This window comes from Rhinolophus sinicus, linkage group LG13 (genome assembly GCF_036562045.2).
Source record: "Rhinolophus sinicus isolate RSC01 linkage group LG13, ASM3656204v1, whole genome shotgun sequence".
Classification (NCBI taxonomy): domain Eukaryota; kingdom Metazoa; phylum Chordata; class Mammalia; order Chiroptera; family Rhinolophidae; genus Rhinolophus; species Rhinolophus sinicus.
In genome coordinates, this window is record NC_133762.1 from 2,820,405 (window position 1) to 2,836,695 (window position 16,291).

At 45.2% G+C, this 16,291-nt stretch overlaps 1 protein-coding gene across 1 annotated transcript; it reads right to left on the reverse strand.

Annotated features, from left to right (window-relative positions):
• Positions 1–171: 171 nt before the first annotated feature.
• Positions 172–16,290, reverse strand: MPHOSPH10 (M-phase phosphoprotein 10). The gene is made up of 11 exons (XM_019753235.2): positions 16,072–16,290; positions 13,748–14,426; positions 13,065–13,216; positions 12,367–12,538; positions 10,138–10,279; positions 9,225–9,292; positions 8,440–8,577; positions 6,015–6,125; positions 1,987–2,094; positions 790–1,020; positions 172–407 (listed from the first exon to the last, which is right to left on the reverse strand). Exons 1-11 carry the CDS (start codon positions 16,158–16,160, stop codon positions 258–260), a joined length of 2,040 nt encoding a protein of 679 aa, XP_019608794.2. The 5' UTR covers positions 16,161–16,290; the 3' UTR covers positions 172–257.
• Position 16,291: the final 1 nt, after the last annotated feature.

The window sequence follows — 16,291 nt, forward strand, 5'->3', positions numbered from 1 at the left end:
CCCTTGCCGGCGTGCCCAAGCTGGCTGTCACGTGGGCCCAGTGTGGGAACAGCCTCGGGAGCTCAGTCCTGCTCCCTACCCAAAGAAAGCAAGATGGGGCTTTGCAAAGACAGCTTGGAGTTTGTCTTTTCACACTGTGTAACTCCCAAATATCTGCCATCCATGCCAAGAAAAGTTCTCAAAAATTTTATTTATAAAGCAGAATGATCACAGACTACAAGCTTATGCATTAAGAGTTACGTTATATTCAAAATATATTACAGCTTTAATTTATGAACGGAAATGTCCTGTCTTTTCTTCTTTTTCTTTTCTGTCTTCTTTGCGTCACTGATTTGCATTTTTACTTGATCTTGTAGTTTGGAAAAGAATGCTTGCGATGACTTTAAGGGTTTGTCTTTACCTTCATCCTGCAATTAAAAATAATACAGGCTCATGTACAAAACGAGCTTCTAGGTGAAACAGTCAACCATCTATAAAAGTATAAACATAAAAAGGACTAGAGGAAATTGTGAAAAATCAAACCAGTCGGCAGAAAGGTACTCATTCCACACATTCCATGCTGCCACGATGTTCTTATGATTTACGGGAGGGGCGGGAGAAAACTGCTGAGGGCCCGGGTTACTCTGCGGACCCCACCTGACAAACCCCAGTGTAAGGCTGTGGCCTCGGCACTCCGCAGGGGGGTGGCGTCCCTGGCTCTGTCACTCAGGTCGAGCGCTTGTCGCCTATAGCTTGCCACCCGCTGCCCCTCCAAGCCCCCCTCTGCCTGCTTCTGGCCCGCAGCCTTACCTTGAGCAGCGAGGCTCTGCCTGCTTTCGTCAGCCGCTTTACCGTCTCTGCCGCTGCTGCTTTGCTGTACTTCCCCTGTTGGTCTGCGTTGCTCTTTTCCAGGACTTTTCTCCGCCTTTCCTTCTCCTTTATTTTCAGACGCTTCTGGTATTTCTTTTTCCTCCTTTCTCGTTTCTTGTCCGTAGCTGTTTTCTCAGCAGTGGTTTTCATATCTCCAGCTTTATTTTTTTCCTATTAAAAAAGAACCACCAACATACTAGTTCATCTGATGTCTCGGGAGACGAGAAGAGAAGCACCTACAGGGAATGTGGCCGTGAGCAGCACGCCTGTGGTCACGTGAGTGCAGAGCCCCCCCAATGCACCTGGTAACTCAGCTCCTAGACCGGGAACGCACTGACCCCCTCCACTGGCACTGCAGTCCCAGCCTCCTTTACCAAGGCGGTCTGGAGAGCTGGCGGTCAGGCTGACACCCCCAGAGGAGCCAGCCCCCTGGAGCAGTCAGATTCCAGCACGGGCCGCAGGGCACGCCCGAGGCAGCCACAGCACTAGGCTGCGCTGACAGCCACTGGGCTGGGGGCGGGTTCCCCGAGCAGGGAGGAGGACAGCCAGTGAGGATCATTTCCTCTCTTCCCTGCTCAGCTGCCAGCCTAGCTGCCAGGGCAACCACCTGCTGAGGTGGCAGTGGGTGTAGCACGGCGCGTGAGGCAGAGTGAGGGCTGTGCTGCCCCGCCCGCCGGGAGGACAGGCACTGGCAGGAAGCTTCGTCACTGTTCTGTTCAGACAGGCGCTGCCATGTCTGCCAACATCCTCATGCTCTGCTCTAGAGCGCGTCCACGACTGGTGAGCATTACATGGACAAAACAAGGGCATGCTGACATTAACGCATCACTAGTGCAGAAGCAACATACGCAATGGTCTAAACCGAACGTCTAACCCTCGCATGGGATCACAGGGAGATACCGACAGTGGGTATTTGCCAACAGTTCTTAGGGATGCTTCGCATACTACTACCTGGTCACAGAAGACTGCTACTTGAATGTTTTAGAACATTGTTAGTTTGATTACACTTAGAAACTGCTGAGATGTGACAGAACAAGAACTACACACTGAAGGAGAACACCGTTCCATGCAGGCCTAGCCACAAGCTGCTAAGTCACACACACACTTAATGCTCCAGCTCCGGCTCCGGCTCCTTACCTTGACCTCCTCTGGGGCCAGGAGGGCTGCGTCGCTGACACTCACTGGGGCCACTTCCTCCATGGTTATGGCCGGCAGATTGGACACAACTTTCATCTCTGGAACAGGCTAGAAAAGAGACAATCCATTCAACAGGAAGTCAGAAGTAGCCTAGCATCACGCATGTGAACTACAAACCTACTAAGGAATAATGTCTAAAATACTTTATAGAGATGATTTAAAACGTGAGGTGTGTTGACGGCAAAAGCCTTACACTAACCAGAATGATGGCAGAATTGGTGAGCAGAACTGGCTGCCTGAGAATTTTCAGATACCTGAGTATTTCAGGGTCTTCTCTGTCTCAACTACACCAAGAGCATTACCTCCTACACCGTTGGATGACATTTCTGACATTTTCAAACATCAGTTCTTCCATCTGTTACTGGACTATTTCCATCTGCCACGCAAGTGTGTATTCTCAAACAATCTTATCTACAGTTCAATAGAAACCATTGATTTCTGTAAATATATCTCGCCCGTGGTTATGGGGAATAAAGCTAACTATAAGAAATATATGGAAACAGATGCAAGGAAAAACACTTACTTGGGGAAGAAAAGTCAAAATAGACTGTTTGACAAACAAATTTTCTCATCTTCCAGCTACTAAAACAGATTTTAATAGAAATAGGAAATGATATTGCTTTGAAATGAGTTGCTTTGCAAAACTGAAACAGGACTGCAATGAATGAAACCTATAAATTATAAAAAGGAGAAAAAAATGCAACGCTAACTGAAGGGCCATTTGTTCTTTGTGTAGCCTTTTTTCTTTTTTTGAAAGACTTGCCCAAGAAATCCAGAAACGACACCAGGTTTCGTACTGATTATGGTCATAAAAGAACACTGGTGATTCTTCATCCAATGCACTGATGTTCTTTGCACCTAATGCTCACACATCTCTGCGAGAGGCCCCAGTGGACAGGGAGCTGTCGGCTGGGGGCGGTGGGCGGGGCGTAAAGGGTGAAGTGTGGGAACAGCGGGAGTCCTGAGGGAGCACAGGACGGACTCAGGAAAAAGGGCTGCATTGCAAAGCCCCCCACTGATTCCTTCGCACACTCATTTTCCTGATCACAGTTCCGCCCATATTCCAGTGTACCAGGCAGTTAAGTGCCCCAGGAAACTTCATAAAGAACAAAAACGAGCCATCAACATGACAGGATCCTAGATTCTAAATAAGAGAAAAATGTCAGTGTGAGAAAGAAATCGTTTTGCTCCACTCAACCACTATTCAATTATTTATTAGAAACAGTGTTCCATTCTACAATTTAAAGAGGAACACGGAGGACATGGAGGGAGCCTGAATGACAACAAAAAGTGACAGCTGGCTGACACACTCTAAGAGATAGCTCGTGAAATACCAACCTGAACTTGAAAAACGTAATATCAAAGGGGAACCCATATGAGAAACCACACTCTGAAGAGGAAGGAAAGAAGAAAGGCTTTTAAACGGGGGGATGTAGGCACATCCAGTCTTTGTTCAGTTCCCAAGATCCCTAGGGACGCCTGAGGGCTTCCCCTCATCAGGCCCCAGGCTGGTGTGACAACCACAGCCGTGGACACACCACATTTGTGCTGGCGTGAGAATGAGTGGAGAAAATTAACAACCAACCAACGACTGCGATTGTGCCATGATGCTACGAGGGAAAGGAAGGGACTAGTGACAATCGCAGGGAGGGAGGAGTGGGTGTTTAGCCTGAGGCCTTGGAGCCGGAAGCGTAGCCGTGGGCCCAGGGAAGAGCCCAGCAGGAAAGTGCCAGGAGGGTGCTCTGCTCACTGAAGGCATCAGAAGGAGACCAGACGGGTGGGGAGGAACCAGGTCGCGTGTGGCCTCGTAAGGGCGCATGTCCTTCCCATCAGGAAGGCTTTTCCACAATACACCTGCTAGCCACGAGGAATTCCTCTCTTCTCATTTATTTTACAGCCTGTACTAGGTACTTCATGAATCTCAAGATGACCCCTGGTATGCAAATGGCACCTCAGTTAAACAAAACCGAAGAGCAGGTGACAAAAGCTTTCTGTCTGTCAGAGAGAACAAAAAGATTCGCACAGGAAAAATCACACAACCGTCAAAGAATCAGACAGCATCTCGGAGATTACTTCTGTACAGATCAAACGTGAAGCCGCAGCCTAAGTCACACAGCGGGTTAGGGGCAGAACCGGATTGGGTTTCTTGACCGCTACGCTAGTCCTGGATTCATGACATATATTCCAGATGACAACTAGACCCACCAAGGGGCAACAGGTGAGCAGGTGCCAACAGGATGCTACAGGCACGTTTTAGGGCTTTGCAGGAGGTGTGAGTAGGAGAGGGAGCGCCAAAGAGCTGGCACTGAGCCACGCTGGGGTGGGAGCCAAACGGGCAGAGGGAGCGCCCTGGAGAGGGAGCCTGGCCAGGGGGCCCCCTGCAGTGGGTGCAGAGGGCACGGCCAGGGTTAGGTCTGCCCCTTCCACCCCGGGCCTGGTTCCTCATCTGCAAAATGGAAAGAGGAATATCTGCCTGTTTTGTGGGTTCTGAGTTAATGTACAGGGGCACTGACGTCATCAAGATGGAGACAAATGGAGCCCAACTGTCACCCTCCTCACAAGACACCGGTGTGAAAACCCCAGGAGCCGGGCGTGAGGCCGAAGCAACCCCCTGGACGGCAGAGGCTGAGAAGGACATTAGACGGTAAAAGCAGAGGCTTAGCTCTGACCACATCACCCCTCCCCGGGGCCAGCACAGCGCCCCACAGAGAGGGCCCTCCCAGAGAAGAGAGCCCAGAGGGGACTTCCAACGCCCAGGGTTGCAGGACGCTTCTGGGCAGGTCCAATCATACCCGCCTCACGGGGATCACTGAGGCAGTCTGTGGGCCTGACCACTGGGGATCGGACCCGGGTGGAGGGGGGTGGCGCTTACAGCATCCCGCGCTGACCTCGACACACTGTGTGCTTTCTCGCAGCAGCAACCCCCCCCATCCCCAATCCACCTCTGGCTAGTAGAGAGCCCAGCCAGGGGCTCTGTCTGGCTTAAAGAGATACCTGCACCCCCATGTTCACTGCAGCATTATTTACAACGGCCAAGACACGGAAACAACCTAAGTGCCCATCAATGGACGAACGGATACAGAAGACATGATACACATACATATATAAAATATTACTCAGCCATCAAAGGAAATCCTGCCATGTGGGACACCATGGATTGACCTTGAGGGTGTTATGCTAAGTGAGATAAGTCAGACAAAGAAAGACAAATACCGTATGATGTCACTTCAATGTGGAGACTTAAAAAAACCCAAACTGAGAAACAGAATAGACTGGCCGCAGCCAGCGGCGGGGGCTGGGGGCAATGAGTGAATGTGATCAAAGACATAAACTTGTAGTTATAGGATAAATCAGTTCTGGGCTGTAATGTACAGCATGGTGACTCAGTTAACTATATCGTATTGAATATCTGCAAGCAGCTAGGAGTAGAGCTGAAAAGTTCTCAGCATAAGACCTCCGTGAGGCGCTGGACGTTAACTAGACTTACTGTGGTAATTGTTCTGCAATATGTGCCTGGATCAAATCATGATGCTTTACATCTTAAACTTACAAGTGTTATGTGCCAATCATATCTCAATAAAACTGAGGCAAAGGGAGTTAATGTACAAAAAGGCTCACACAGCAGGTGTTCAGTACCTGCCAGTTATAAACACCAGTCTTCAAACCAACCTCAGAATGAAAACGCACACAAAGACAGAACGAGGAGGAAGGGTGAGAAGTGAGGCGACCCTGTGGCTGAGGCTGAGGGTCTCCCGGTCCCACCGGAGATCAGGCTGGATCAGCAGGGGAGCCTTACCTGTCATGGGACCGGAAGCGAGCATTCCTGGTGGGAGGCCCTGCCTGGGATTTACAGGCAGTTCCTTCCTGTAGCTTTGTATCCTGACACCCCACAGACATCTAGCCTCACAAAAGCTCAGAGAGGAGTTACGACCACATGGGCTGCACCCCACATGGGAACGCTAACATACCGGCTTAGGGGTGAAGTGGAAGTTGGAGAGGGCGTCCAGTTTTAAGAAGAGGGAGTCCATCATCTTCTGGATTTCCACGTGCTCTGGATTTTCTTCTTCTGCGGTTTTTTGCTTAGGAAGTAAGTGCAGCAACGTCAGACTAAGCCACTTAATACACCACAGGACAAAGCAGTAAAGACCAATGAGGGCACCCCCGTTTCTCATCCTCTAGGCTTCACTCCCAGGAGACCCTCAGGGCAGAATTGGGGATCAATCAAACAAAGGTGCCAGCGCGTCCCGAGGAGGACGTGTGAGGCACGTCAGGGCGTGCGGCCATTCCCGCCAGCATTTGGAACTTCTGTCAAGAGTTAAGCTATTCCCACTAGGATGGCTATCCCTACAACAGGAAAACACCAAGCGTTGGCAAGGATGTGGAGAAATTGGGGCCCTTGTGCACTGTCAGTGAGCAAGGAAGATGGCGCAGCAGCTGTGGAAAGGGGTTTGGCAGTTCCTTACAGTTACACAGAATTACCACACTAGCCAGCAATCCCACACTTAGAAATATAAGAGACCTAAACACATGTCCATGTACACTCATGTTCAGAGCACCACTGGCAGGAGCCAAAAGGCCAAACTGGCCCAAACACTCATCTGCCGACGAGGGGATAAGGAAACAGTGGTGTGTCTACGCAATGGAATGCTCTTCAGCCATGAAAAGGAATGGAGCAGGACACATGCCACAATCCGTGAAACAATTATGGTAAGTGAAAGAAGTTAGACACGGAGTATCACATGTATTCCATTTACATGAAGTACATAGGTAACACGGGCTGGTGGTCGCCAGGGGCTGGGCTGTCAGACGAGGGGAACACCTACTTAATGGGTAGGGGCTTTATTTGGGGTGATGAAAATGTGTTGGAACTAGAGATAGTGTGTGCGCAACACTGCATGTGCTAAATGTCCCTGAACTGTTCACTTTTAAATGGTTAATTTTGTTATGTGAATCTCATCTCAACTAAATAAATTTTAAAAAAAAAAGAACCAAAGTGTTAGTATAAGCTTCGTAATATTATCCAAATATCCACTTGCATTTTAGGGGCTTTTTTCCTTTTATGTAATTTCTTAAAGATTTATTCCGGTTAAATCAAATTGAAAAAAACCAATAGCAGTTTTCATTTTACTGAAGAGAAAAGGCAAACTTCATACTTTTCTTTTCCCAATGCCCCAAATTTTGTTTGCTCTTTGCTCTCAGAAATGGGAAGCAGCTGCCTCCAGGACCCCGATGCCAGACTAGCACCCAGGTCTGTGCCCAGTGCAAGTCACCAGAGCCCACCTTCCAGCCCTGTGCCAGCACCTCTTACCACCTCTTACTATTCCAACGTAACTCACATTTTTTCTCCTAAACATGTCGCTTTGCCTCCTCCCAGATAACATTGTTGAAACCATACACGATATATAGCCCTTCCCTGAATACACACTATCTGACAATAAAAGCTGTTTGCCATCATCTTGGCCGTGACCTCTAGTATGGTTTCCAAACCTCGGGAAATACTGACCATTAGCCCCAGACTGACTCTTCATGGAACCGTCCAGAATTAGCCTAAATGAAGTCCATTCTCATAAAACTGGGACCTGGCTGTGGACCTCCACGATACAGATCAAACACGTGCCACTTGTCCTGGCCCCCACTTAATTTGAAGTCTCATGGGTCCACAGTACTTTCTGTAGTTACTGAATCTCCTGAAAGTAGCCAGGCGATGTTCAATGGGCATCTACCGAGGCGGCACCCACGTTCCTCCAGCTACTGCCCAGGGTGCAAAGAAACCTGCAAGGATTTAACTCAGACCTTCCGGTTCTTCACATTGCCATCAAGGGCGCTTGCTGCTGCTTAATTAACAAAATCTGGTAGGAATCTCAAATCGCTTCTGCAGAACAAAAATGTCATCTCATCCCCACGCACATATTGACCACAAGCCTCATACATCAAGTGTAAAGGAATAATCTGCAATTATTATAGTGGGAATATAATACTTTTGGAAATATGACTTTGTCCTATTTAACCAGAGATTTTTTTTTTTTTTTTTAAGAATCTGAGTAAAAAGAAACCAAAAGCAAAAACCTACCAGGGCTACACATCTGAATGAATTCACAGATGTTATAAAATATATCCGTAAGTTAAAAAGTATGAATGAGAAATGATTTTAAAATGGTAGCTGTAAATTTTTTAACTATCTGTGACTGTGCCAGGGAACCAATGACTAATTGTGAAACGACCCACCCCCCTGCCCCTCCACGCAGTGGGACCACTGTAACCCCATTTGTCCAGTTCACCAAGAACTCAAGACTTCTGTTTCGTGAATTGCAGCCCTTGCGGTGCAATCAGCAGAGCTGGTTCTCTGCTTCTCTTCCTGTAGTCGTGGCGGCTTTGCCTCAGTGGCTTCCTTACCTGGCTGAGTTTCATGTACTCCTGTTCATAAATTTCAGCAAGGCTCAGTTTGCTCTTCTCATGGTCTAATGTTAAACGCTTCTTATACTCATATGCGTCTTCTTTAGGTTTCTCTTTACGTACTACATCATCCCAAGCCTGAAATAGGAAGGGCAGGTGGAACATAAATTAAGAAAATCGGTCGTTTCTTTCTCGGCTCCCTTAAGAATCTTCCTCTGGCGTATCCATCACCATTCCAGAGGAAGCAAACTGTAGCACAAAGGAAGGAATTTTCAACCCCTGAAATGCTATTCAAGTCGCATCACACACGTAATAAAGTCATCTCTTAACGCACATGTCATGTACCTGAGTTTTACTCTGAGTTTACAAATTAAGATCAATTCTTAAACTAAAGCTCTTTGCTAGATTTTTAACATTTGAAGGAAAAACAGGCCCTTCATTTGCCACACCGGACACTGTATGTAGACCAAGGGTCACGCGTGTGACCATGTTAGGTCAGCATACCTGCTACCCTCCGCCAGCTTCATCCCGCACCACCCAACAGGCCAGCAAGGTGGATGGGAGGCTGGCAATGACTGGGTACCTCCTTCTCCTCTGGCACAATGCCTGTCTTCTCGGGTCACTAGGGAACAAAAGCTGAGGATACCTCCAGGCGTTTTAAATGAAGAACTGACACAAACAAAATTTCTCTGAAAATAGTGTTATTCCTATTCCCAAAACACTCTCGTAAGATTTCTGAAACTTTCCATGAATTTTAAATTAAGTTCAATTTCATTCTTACTGACCTGATCTCTGATCCTCTGCTTAATGATATCTTCCAGTTGAAGGGTGGTTTCCTCTGTGATCACAGGCGCTAAGGGAAATAGAACACGTGCTCATTAGGTAGATGGAAACAAGACCAGAGGTTCTCAAAGGGTGGTCCTTGAACCAGCAGCATCAACACGTGGGAACTTGTTAGAAATGTGACTTCTTGGGCCCCACCCCACACCTCCTGAATTGGAGTGGGGGAAAGGAGACACCTATCTGTGTTATAAGTAGCCCTCCTGACGCTCCCTCCAGTTGAGAAACACAAAACTAGATTATACATGGTAGTAAGTGCTGACACTTTTACTCTATGCACCTGGGGACTCTGTGTCTTTTCCATTTCCTCTAGCACTGAATAAAATGGAAATTCACTTTGACTTCATGGGTACAAGAAAGAATTTTGATGAGAATGACCAGGGTTTCTGGCTGGAGCTCACAGTTTAATCCGTGGACAATGACAACAGACACTATAAACAGATCACGAGCAGAAATCGATTATGGACTATATATTAGGACTACATATTAGTGTATTAGTAATTCTTGGGTGGATGAATTACCGTCATTATGGTGGCTATGCAGGACAATGTCCTAGTTCTTAGAAGGTACAAGCAAAAGCACTTAGGAGGGAAGCGTCATGATACGGGCAACTTAACTTTCAAATGATTCAGGGGGAAAAGTGCACACATACACACACACGTAAGGGAGAAAAAGCAAATAGGGCAAAATGTTAACAGTTGTGGACCCACTTGGATGGCACACATTTTTGCTGTACTAGTTTTTCATCTCTTCTGTACCAGAAAGCTTTTAAAATAAAGAGTTGGGGGAAAAGAACTATTCGTTGGCGTCTCCGGGAAACAGACCCCAGGGACAGCAGGAGCCCAGCGGCTGACGCACCCAGGCGGACCGCGTGGTCGAAGAGCAGGGTCTCCTCTAGGAGGCTGTTTTCTGGCCGCTTCTGTGCTGTCACTTCCCCTTGAAGCTGCCACGGTTTCTTTTCCAACAACTCTTTTTCCAAAGACGCGATTTTTTCATTCATCTGAAAAAAGAGACAAAAAGTTATTTACACATTTAGGAAACAAAATTAGACGTCCAGGTGAGTAAAAGCAACTAATATTTTTGAAAGTGGGAAGGTAGGACATGTATTGTTCCTCAATACGGTTCTGTTTCGTTCTTGCCACCTTCTATTCTGCCAACAGTGACTTCCTGTTCCTGTCACTTGAGGTGGGGTGAGAAGCTGCAGGTGACCTCTTTCCCCATTGATCTGAAATGCCATGTTTATAATATACTAACTAAATCCCCCCAGAAGCATTCAGGTATATTTCTGGGCTCCTATCTATTCACAAGCCACCACCAATTTTAATTAGTACAGCATTCCAAGATTAAGTAATATTTTTTATTAGAACATTAGTATCTGATGGAGACTCACTCTTTTGACGCCACACCCCCAATTCAAATACTCTCTAACTTCTAAAAGACAACATCTACTGACTCTGGGTGATGAACACACAATGGGATTTATAGATGATGTAATACAGAATTGTACACCTGAAATCTATGTAATTTTACTAACAATTGTCACCCCAATAAATTTAATAAAATAAAATTTTAAAAAAATAATAAAAAAATAAAAGACAACATCTATAATGTAGCAAATAAAATACCACCTTTTTCAGCTAACTTACTGAATTCTCGTATTGATCCTAATAACTTTTCAGTTCACGTGCTTGGTTTTTCTGGTATCCACTGCAAATATTAACACTTTCATTTCAGTTTTTCTTACCTCTGATCTTTTTATTTTGCAGCTGCACTAGCTAACACTTCTACAAGAATGTTCAATACCAGTGGTAATGGTAACAGTGGACATTTTGTCTTATTCTTGATTTTGAAGGGATGTTTCTAGAATTTTACTATTATGCATGATGACACCTTTTGCCGAGATGTATATATATTTCACTAAGAGTGAAAAAAATTAGGAATGGATATTGAATTTTATCAATGTCTTTTTGACATATATGGAGGTGACCATACGGTTTTTCTCCTTAACCTGCTACAACTAAGAATTAAATTAATAGATTTCCTAGTCCCAAATCAAGATGAGGGCCACTTGGCTGCTGTGACATTATTCTTTCACTGTGCTATGTTGGATTTTTGCATCCCTATTCATAAAATGAGACTGCGTGTGTGTGTGTGTGTGTGTGTGTGTGTGTTAATGTCCCCTTTGTCAGGTTTGGGTATTCATATTACAAAGTTTCACAAGAAAAAAGTTTGGAAACTCTACTCTTTGTATGTGGGAACTAATTTAAGCAGCATTTAATTATGTATTTTTTAAAGGTTTGATGTAATCTCCCGGTAAAACTAAACTTGCTTCTCTTTCTTTTTTTTTAGGGGGTGTGTAGGAGAGAAGGACATTAACTCAATGAAAAATTTCTTATTTTCTTTTATGATGCTTTTTTTGCTCTTAGGCTTTGTCTTCCGGGGATGATGTGACAATCATAGATTTGACTCAGATTCTGTATTTTTTTTTAAAATAATTCTTTGCTATCCTTGGTACCTTTCGTTATTTGCCTCTATTCATTTCTAATTATCTGATACAATTTTAAGGTGGTTAAATGATACAGCCAAACGATTGGAGCCAGGCTGTTATCTATTATTTTCAAATGACATTGCATTTGTCTGAAGTCATGTCACATGAAAAGAATTTTCGTCAACTCTGGAGATGTCTTTGAGGTGGTATTAATTAAAATTCAGACTGTGGCACTCCCAAAAACCAACCAAAGAGACAGGCAGTACCCTGAAGAGAAACTACCAACGGTTACAAGGAGAGGTTCACAGGACAGCGAATTAGGAAAAGCGTGCCGTAGGTATGAAGACAGCAGGGCCAGAAAAAAGAAACCCCAGGTTAAAAACCCCAGCTGGGAAACCCATCACTGACTTTTGCAAATTAGCTTCTTTCCACTTGGGCATCTGCATATAATATGCTGGAGAGAGCTGCAATGCTTGTGTTGTTGTTGTAAAAGACAATTAAGCGTTCCACCAAGAAAAACACTTGAGATTCGTTAGTAGTCTTTGAGTTCCAGTCACGTTAAGCATTTAAAAAAAATTCCTTCTATTCCTAGTTATTACCTTTTCCTGTCTTTTTTCAAAAGAGGATTTAACTTCATCAGAAGCTTTCTGTACATTCAAGGTATTTGTAGGTTCAGTTTCTTCATCATCTGGCAAAGCAAAAGTCACTCTTTTCGAGGTTTCTTTATGTTGTTTCACGTCTTCACTTTCTTCAAGGTCAGTATCTTCATCCCTATAATACCACAACACGTGTGAAAGGACAAACACCACTTTTCAGCAGGAAATCAAACAGAAACAAGTTTTCTAGTAATTAAAATGTTCTTCTGTATACTAATACAACTAAATATTCAGAATGTCTAAAGTCATTCAGTTATTAAAGAACAGCAGCAGGAATTATTTGGGTGAAATAGAACAAACAGTGTCCAACATAAAGTAAATTCGCCATCAATCTATAACACTAACATATCTCACAAAAATACCAACAGGGTCATTTTATTGGCACACAGACACAAATCAAAGCCCCGTGTAGTAAAGCCCGGATGACGACAGCGAGGGACGTCTGTCGTCAGCACATGATCTCTAATGCCTCTTTAAATTGAGACTTTCTTCAGGCTATCTTGAGGCTCTGTGATCGCAGAGAATCCACTATTTCATCTTATAGAATCTAACTTAGAACAAAGATATCTGACAACTGTGACTATCCCTGTATGACTGGGCAGCACCCGCCTCCAATGGAAAGAATGATTCAAAACACTCACGTTTCAGAAATGCTTTCTTCTTCTTCTTCAACAATTTCTTCCTCTCCTTCATCTGAACCCACTTCGTCATTAGGAACACTTGCTATGTCTTCATCACTTTCAACTGGATCAAAGAAATCTTTGTATTTCAGGTTTCTGGAACTTTTACCTGACTAAAACAAAGACTTTTAGGATTTTTAATCAAGGATAGAAAACTGCATTAAATCACACCTGTGTGTACATTACATAGGGAAAATTGGCCAACGAATAACACTACCATAAAAACTACTAGACCGTAACAAGCTGAATGGAAGTAGCGATTCATTCATAACTGCTAAGACAGAGCACACTGTTCCTATCGCTAAACCTTCTAACTACAATTATTTACAAAATATCCCTGCCTAAGTACAGTATACAAATGCCTTCCTTTCACTGTTATTTCTAGTGCTTGTTGAAAATATATGTTTGAGGGAAATTTCTGAATATCTCTATGTGTGATTATGGTTCTGAAGCTACAAGCGTTTTATGATAAGCAAGTGATGGCGTTGGTTTAATTTTCCCAGTCAGTTTTTTTCAGCTGATCTAAATTTTTCCCTTATGCCCTGGTGAGTTTCGAGGTGTTTTTAAACCTCTCCTAGAGACACAGAACTGAAACGGATTTGAGATGGTAGAAAGTACTCTTTCTCGTCCCTCCCAAACTTTACCTTCAGTGTCTGACTTCCCGACAGTCCGCCCTCATCTTCATCAGAATCAACATCTTCAAAAAGATCAATGTCGTCCTCCTCAGAGTCATCTTTTTGCTCCTCTTCTTTTTCCATGTTTTCTAAAAAGGTTTCCATCTCAGCTAGTTTGAAGAATTTATCATCTACCAGGGACTTTTCTCTTGGTTTCCTGGGCACTTTGTTTTGTACCTTGGTCTGCTGTTCCAATTTGCTGATATCAAAGTCAAGGTCAGAATCCTCGTCACTAAAGACTGGGCTTTTCGTCAAATCAGATCGGCTTGCATTTCTAGCTGTCTCATCCTGGTTGGGATCCTCACCACTCAGGTCTGACGCTTCCTCCGCCTCCTCCATGTCTTGCTCTAGGTCCTCCTGGCCGGCAGCCCCCACCTCTGAGCCGTCCTCCTCACACTCGTGCTCTTCATTCTCTGGGAGAAGACTGAGGTCTCCATCTTTAATGGTTTCACTCACTGCATTCTCAAAATACCGTAAGACCGGCTCGTTCTGCAGTTCCAGTTGTTGCCAGATTTGCTCATCATCAAAACTCTCTATCATCAGTTTTTGTAAAGGACTCCCGTGGCGCCTGTTCTTCTCTAGTAGTTTATTAAAGTCATAAAGTACTTTCGTTAAAGAGGTGAAGTTTGATGCCAATTCATTTTGAATCCTAAGAAGGAGACAGAAAGAGGAAGTAAAATGAGATCTCACAGAACTTTGAGTTAAAAAAAAAAAAAAAAAGCCCAATTCTTGTGCAAAATCAAATTGGAATGAAATGTCAATTTTAAGTGTAGCTTCTGGTCCCCAAGAGTGGACAGTCATGCTCATGAGCCCCCTTAATATATAAAAGTGTCAACTCAGTATCTGTGAATCTACTCTACGGATTTTAGGCAAAGAAACCGTCACAGATCTATTACCCTAGTTATATTGTGAATCTTAGCCTTAAATTCTCAACCCTGCTACATTATATGCCATTCTATTCATTCCATCAGCCAACGGTCAACACTTGCTTTGGCAAGAGTGGTCAGAGAATACTTCTGAGGCCGTGACATCTGAGATGAGACCTGCACATAAGGAGACAGTCTCACAAAGATCTGGAAACACGTACTCCAGGCAAAAGAAATCGCAAGAACAAGTCCTAAGATGGAAATGAGCTCAACGAGTTCAAATGAAGAACAGAAAGGCCAGCAAGGCTGGACTGTGGTGAAGGAGGCAGCAGATGAGGTTAAAAAGGTAGGTGGGAGCGGAATCACGCAGGGCTCGGAAGTCAGAGTTCGCTGTTTGAAGGGTACAGAGGAGCCATCAGAAGGTTTTTGGCATAGGAGCAAAATGATGTAATTTATGTTTTGGAAAGAGAGCCTGTGGAGGAAAAGGAATGAAAAAGGGGTTATTAGGAGGTAAATGTGGACTTTGAGGCAAAGGAGGATTTAGAACTCTGTTCAGATTACAGCTGTGGATACAGTGGGAAGTAGTCGAATTTACGATAGAGTTTGGAGACAGAACTGATGGGATTTGCTAATAAATGAGCTATAGAACTGAGAAAAAGGAACACCTGGAAGAGGCAGCTTAGTTCTCAGGCTGAACAACTGCAAAGCTAGAGGTGACGACTGAGACGGGAAGGCAGGTGGTGGACGGAGCATGGGGAAAGGGTTCCAAAGCAGAGTACAGGGGCGCAAACGGGGCCACGGATTCACTTTGGGCCATGTTCCACTTAAGATGCTGAGACTATATGGCTGCAGTTGCAGTGAGCCTGGAGCTCAAGGGAGAGTGTGAAACAGAAATCTGAGAGCCGTATTTTCACAGATCGTGTTTTAAGTCCTTACACAAAACACAAAGTGTGTGTATGTTGGGAAGCGAGGTGAAAGACAGTCCTTAATTCTCAAGAAGTTCAGTCGTGGGGGTGGGAAGACAGACAAGCGACAGGTTACTATAATACTTTCAAATAAAGTATATGGATGGGTAAGTACACACTGGGTGCTTCGCGAGCTTGTGGGGCGCAAAGAGGGACGAATCTAGCGCGCGCGGGTGTGTGTACAGAGGGCTTAGGGATGCGTGAGACTCAACGGAGACCTCTGGAGGTTAACAGCTGAGTTTAGTTTGATTTCAGTAGCACACGATTGGGACATCCGCACAGTACAGCTTTTAACAATTTAAAATTTTGGGATGGATCAGGGGAGCGTAAACGATCTGAAATTGGGGGATAAGGGATCACGGCTTCCCTTTACCTTCCCGTACTCCGGCATGTGACAGGGGCCCGCGGCCCGCGCCCCCTAGAGACCTGGGCCGAACCCCGAGCCCGGGCTCTGCGCACTTACGTGAGGAAGCATTCCGGCCGGCCGGTGGCTTTACCAACCTCTCCCAGACAACGCTCCAGGGTCCGTCGACGCCAAAACCCGGAGGCCATGGCTGTAACTCCGCACCCAGCGCCGCACGCACAGGAAAACGGCCCGGAAGCCGCACCACAAAGAGGCGCCTCGCGCCACCTAGAGCCCAGCGGCAAAGGTGCCGCGCAAACACGTTCCGGCAACTTTGCCG

Excerpts from the sequence above, each read along its gene's own strand:
- MPHOSPH10 (XM_019753235.2), bottom strand. The coding sequence starts at position 16,160 with ATGGCCTCCGGGTTTTGGCGTCGACGGACCCTGGAGCGTTGTCTGGGA. Across the intron at positions 9,293-10,137 it reads CGACCACGCGGTCCGCCTGG|CGCCTGTGATCACAGAGGAA; the intron begins GTGCGTCAGCCG and ends TATTTCCCTTAG. Across the intron at positions 6,126-8,439 it reads AGTACATGAAACTCAGCCAG|CAAAAAACCGCAGAAGAAGA; the intron begins GTAAGGAAGCCA and ends TTACTTCCTAAG.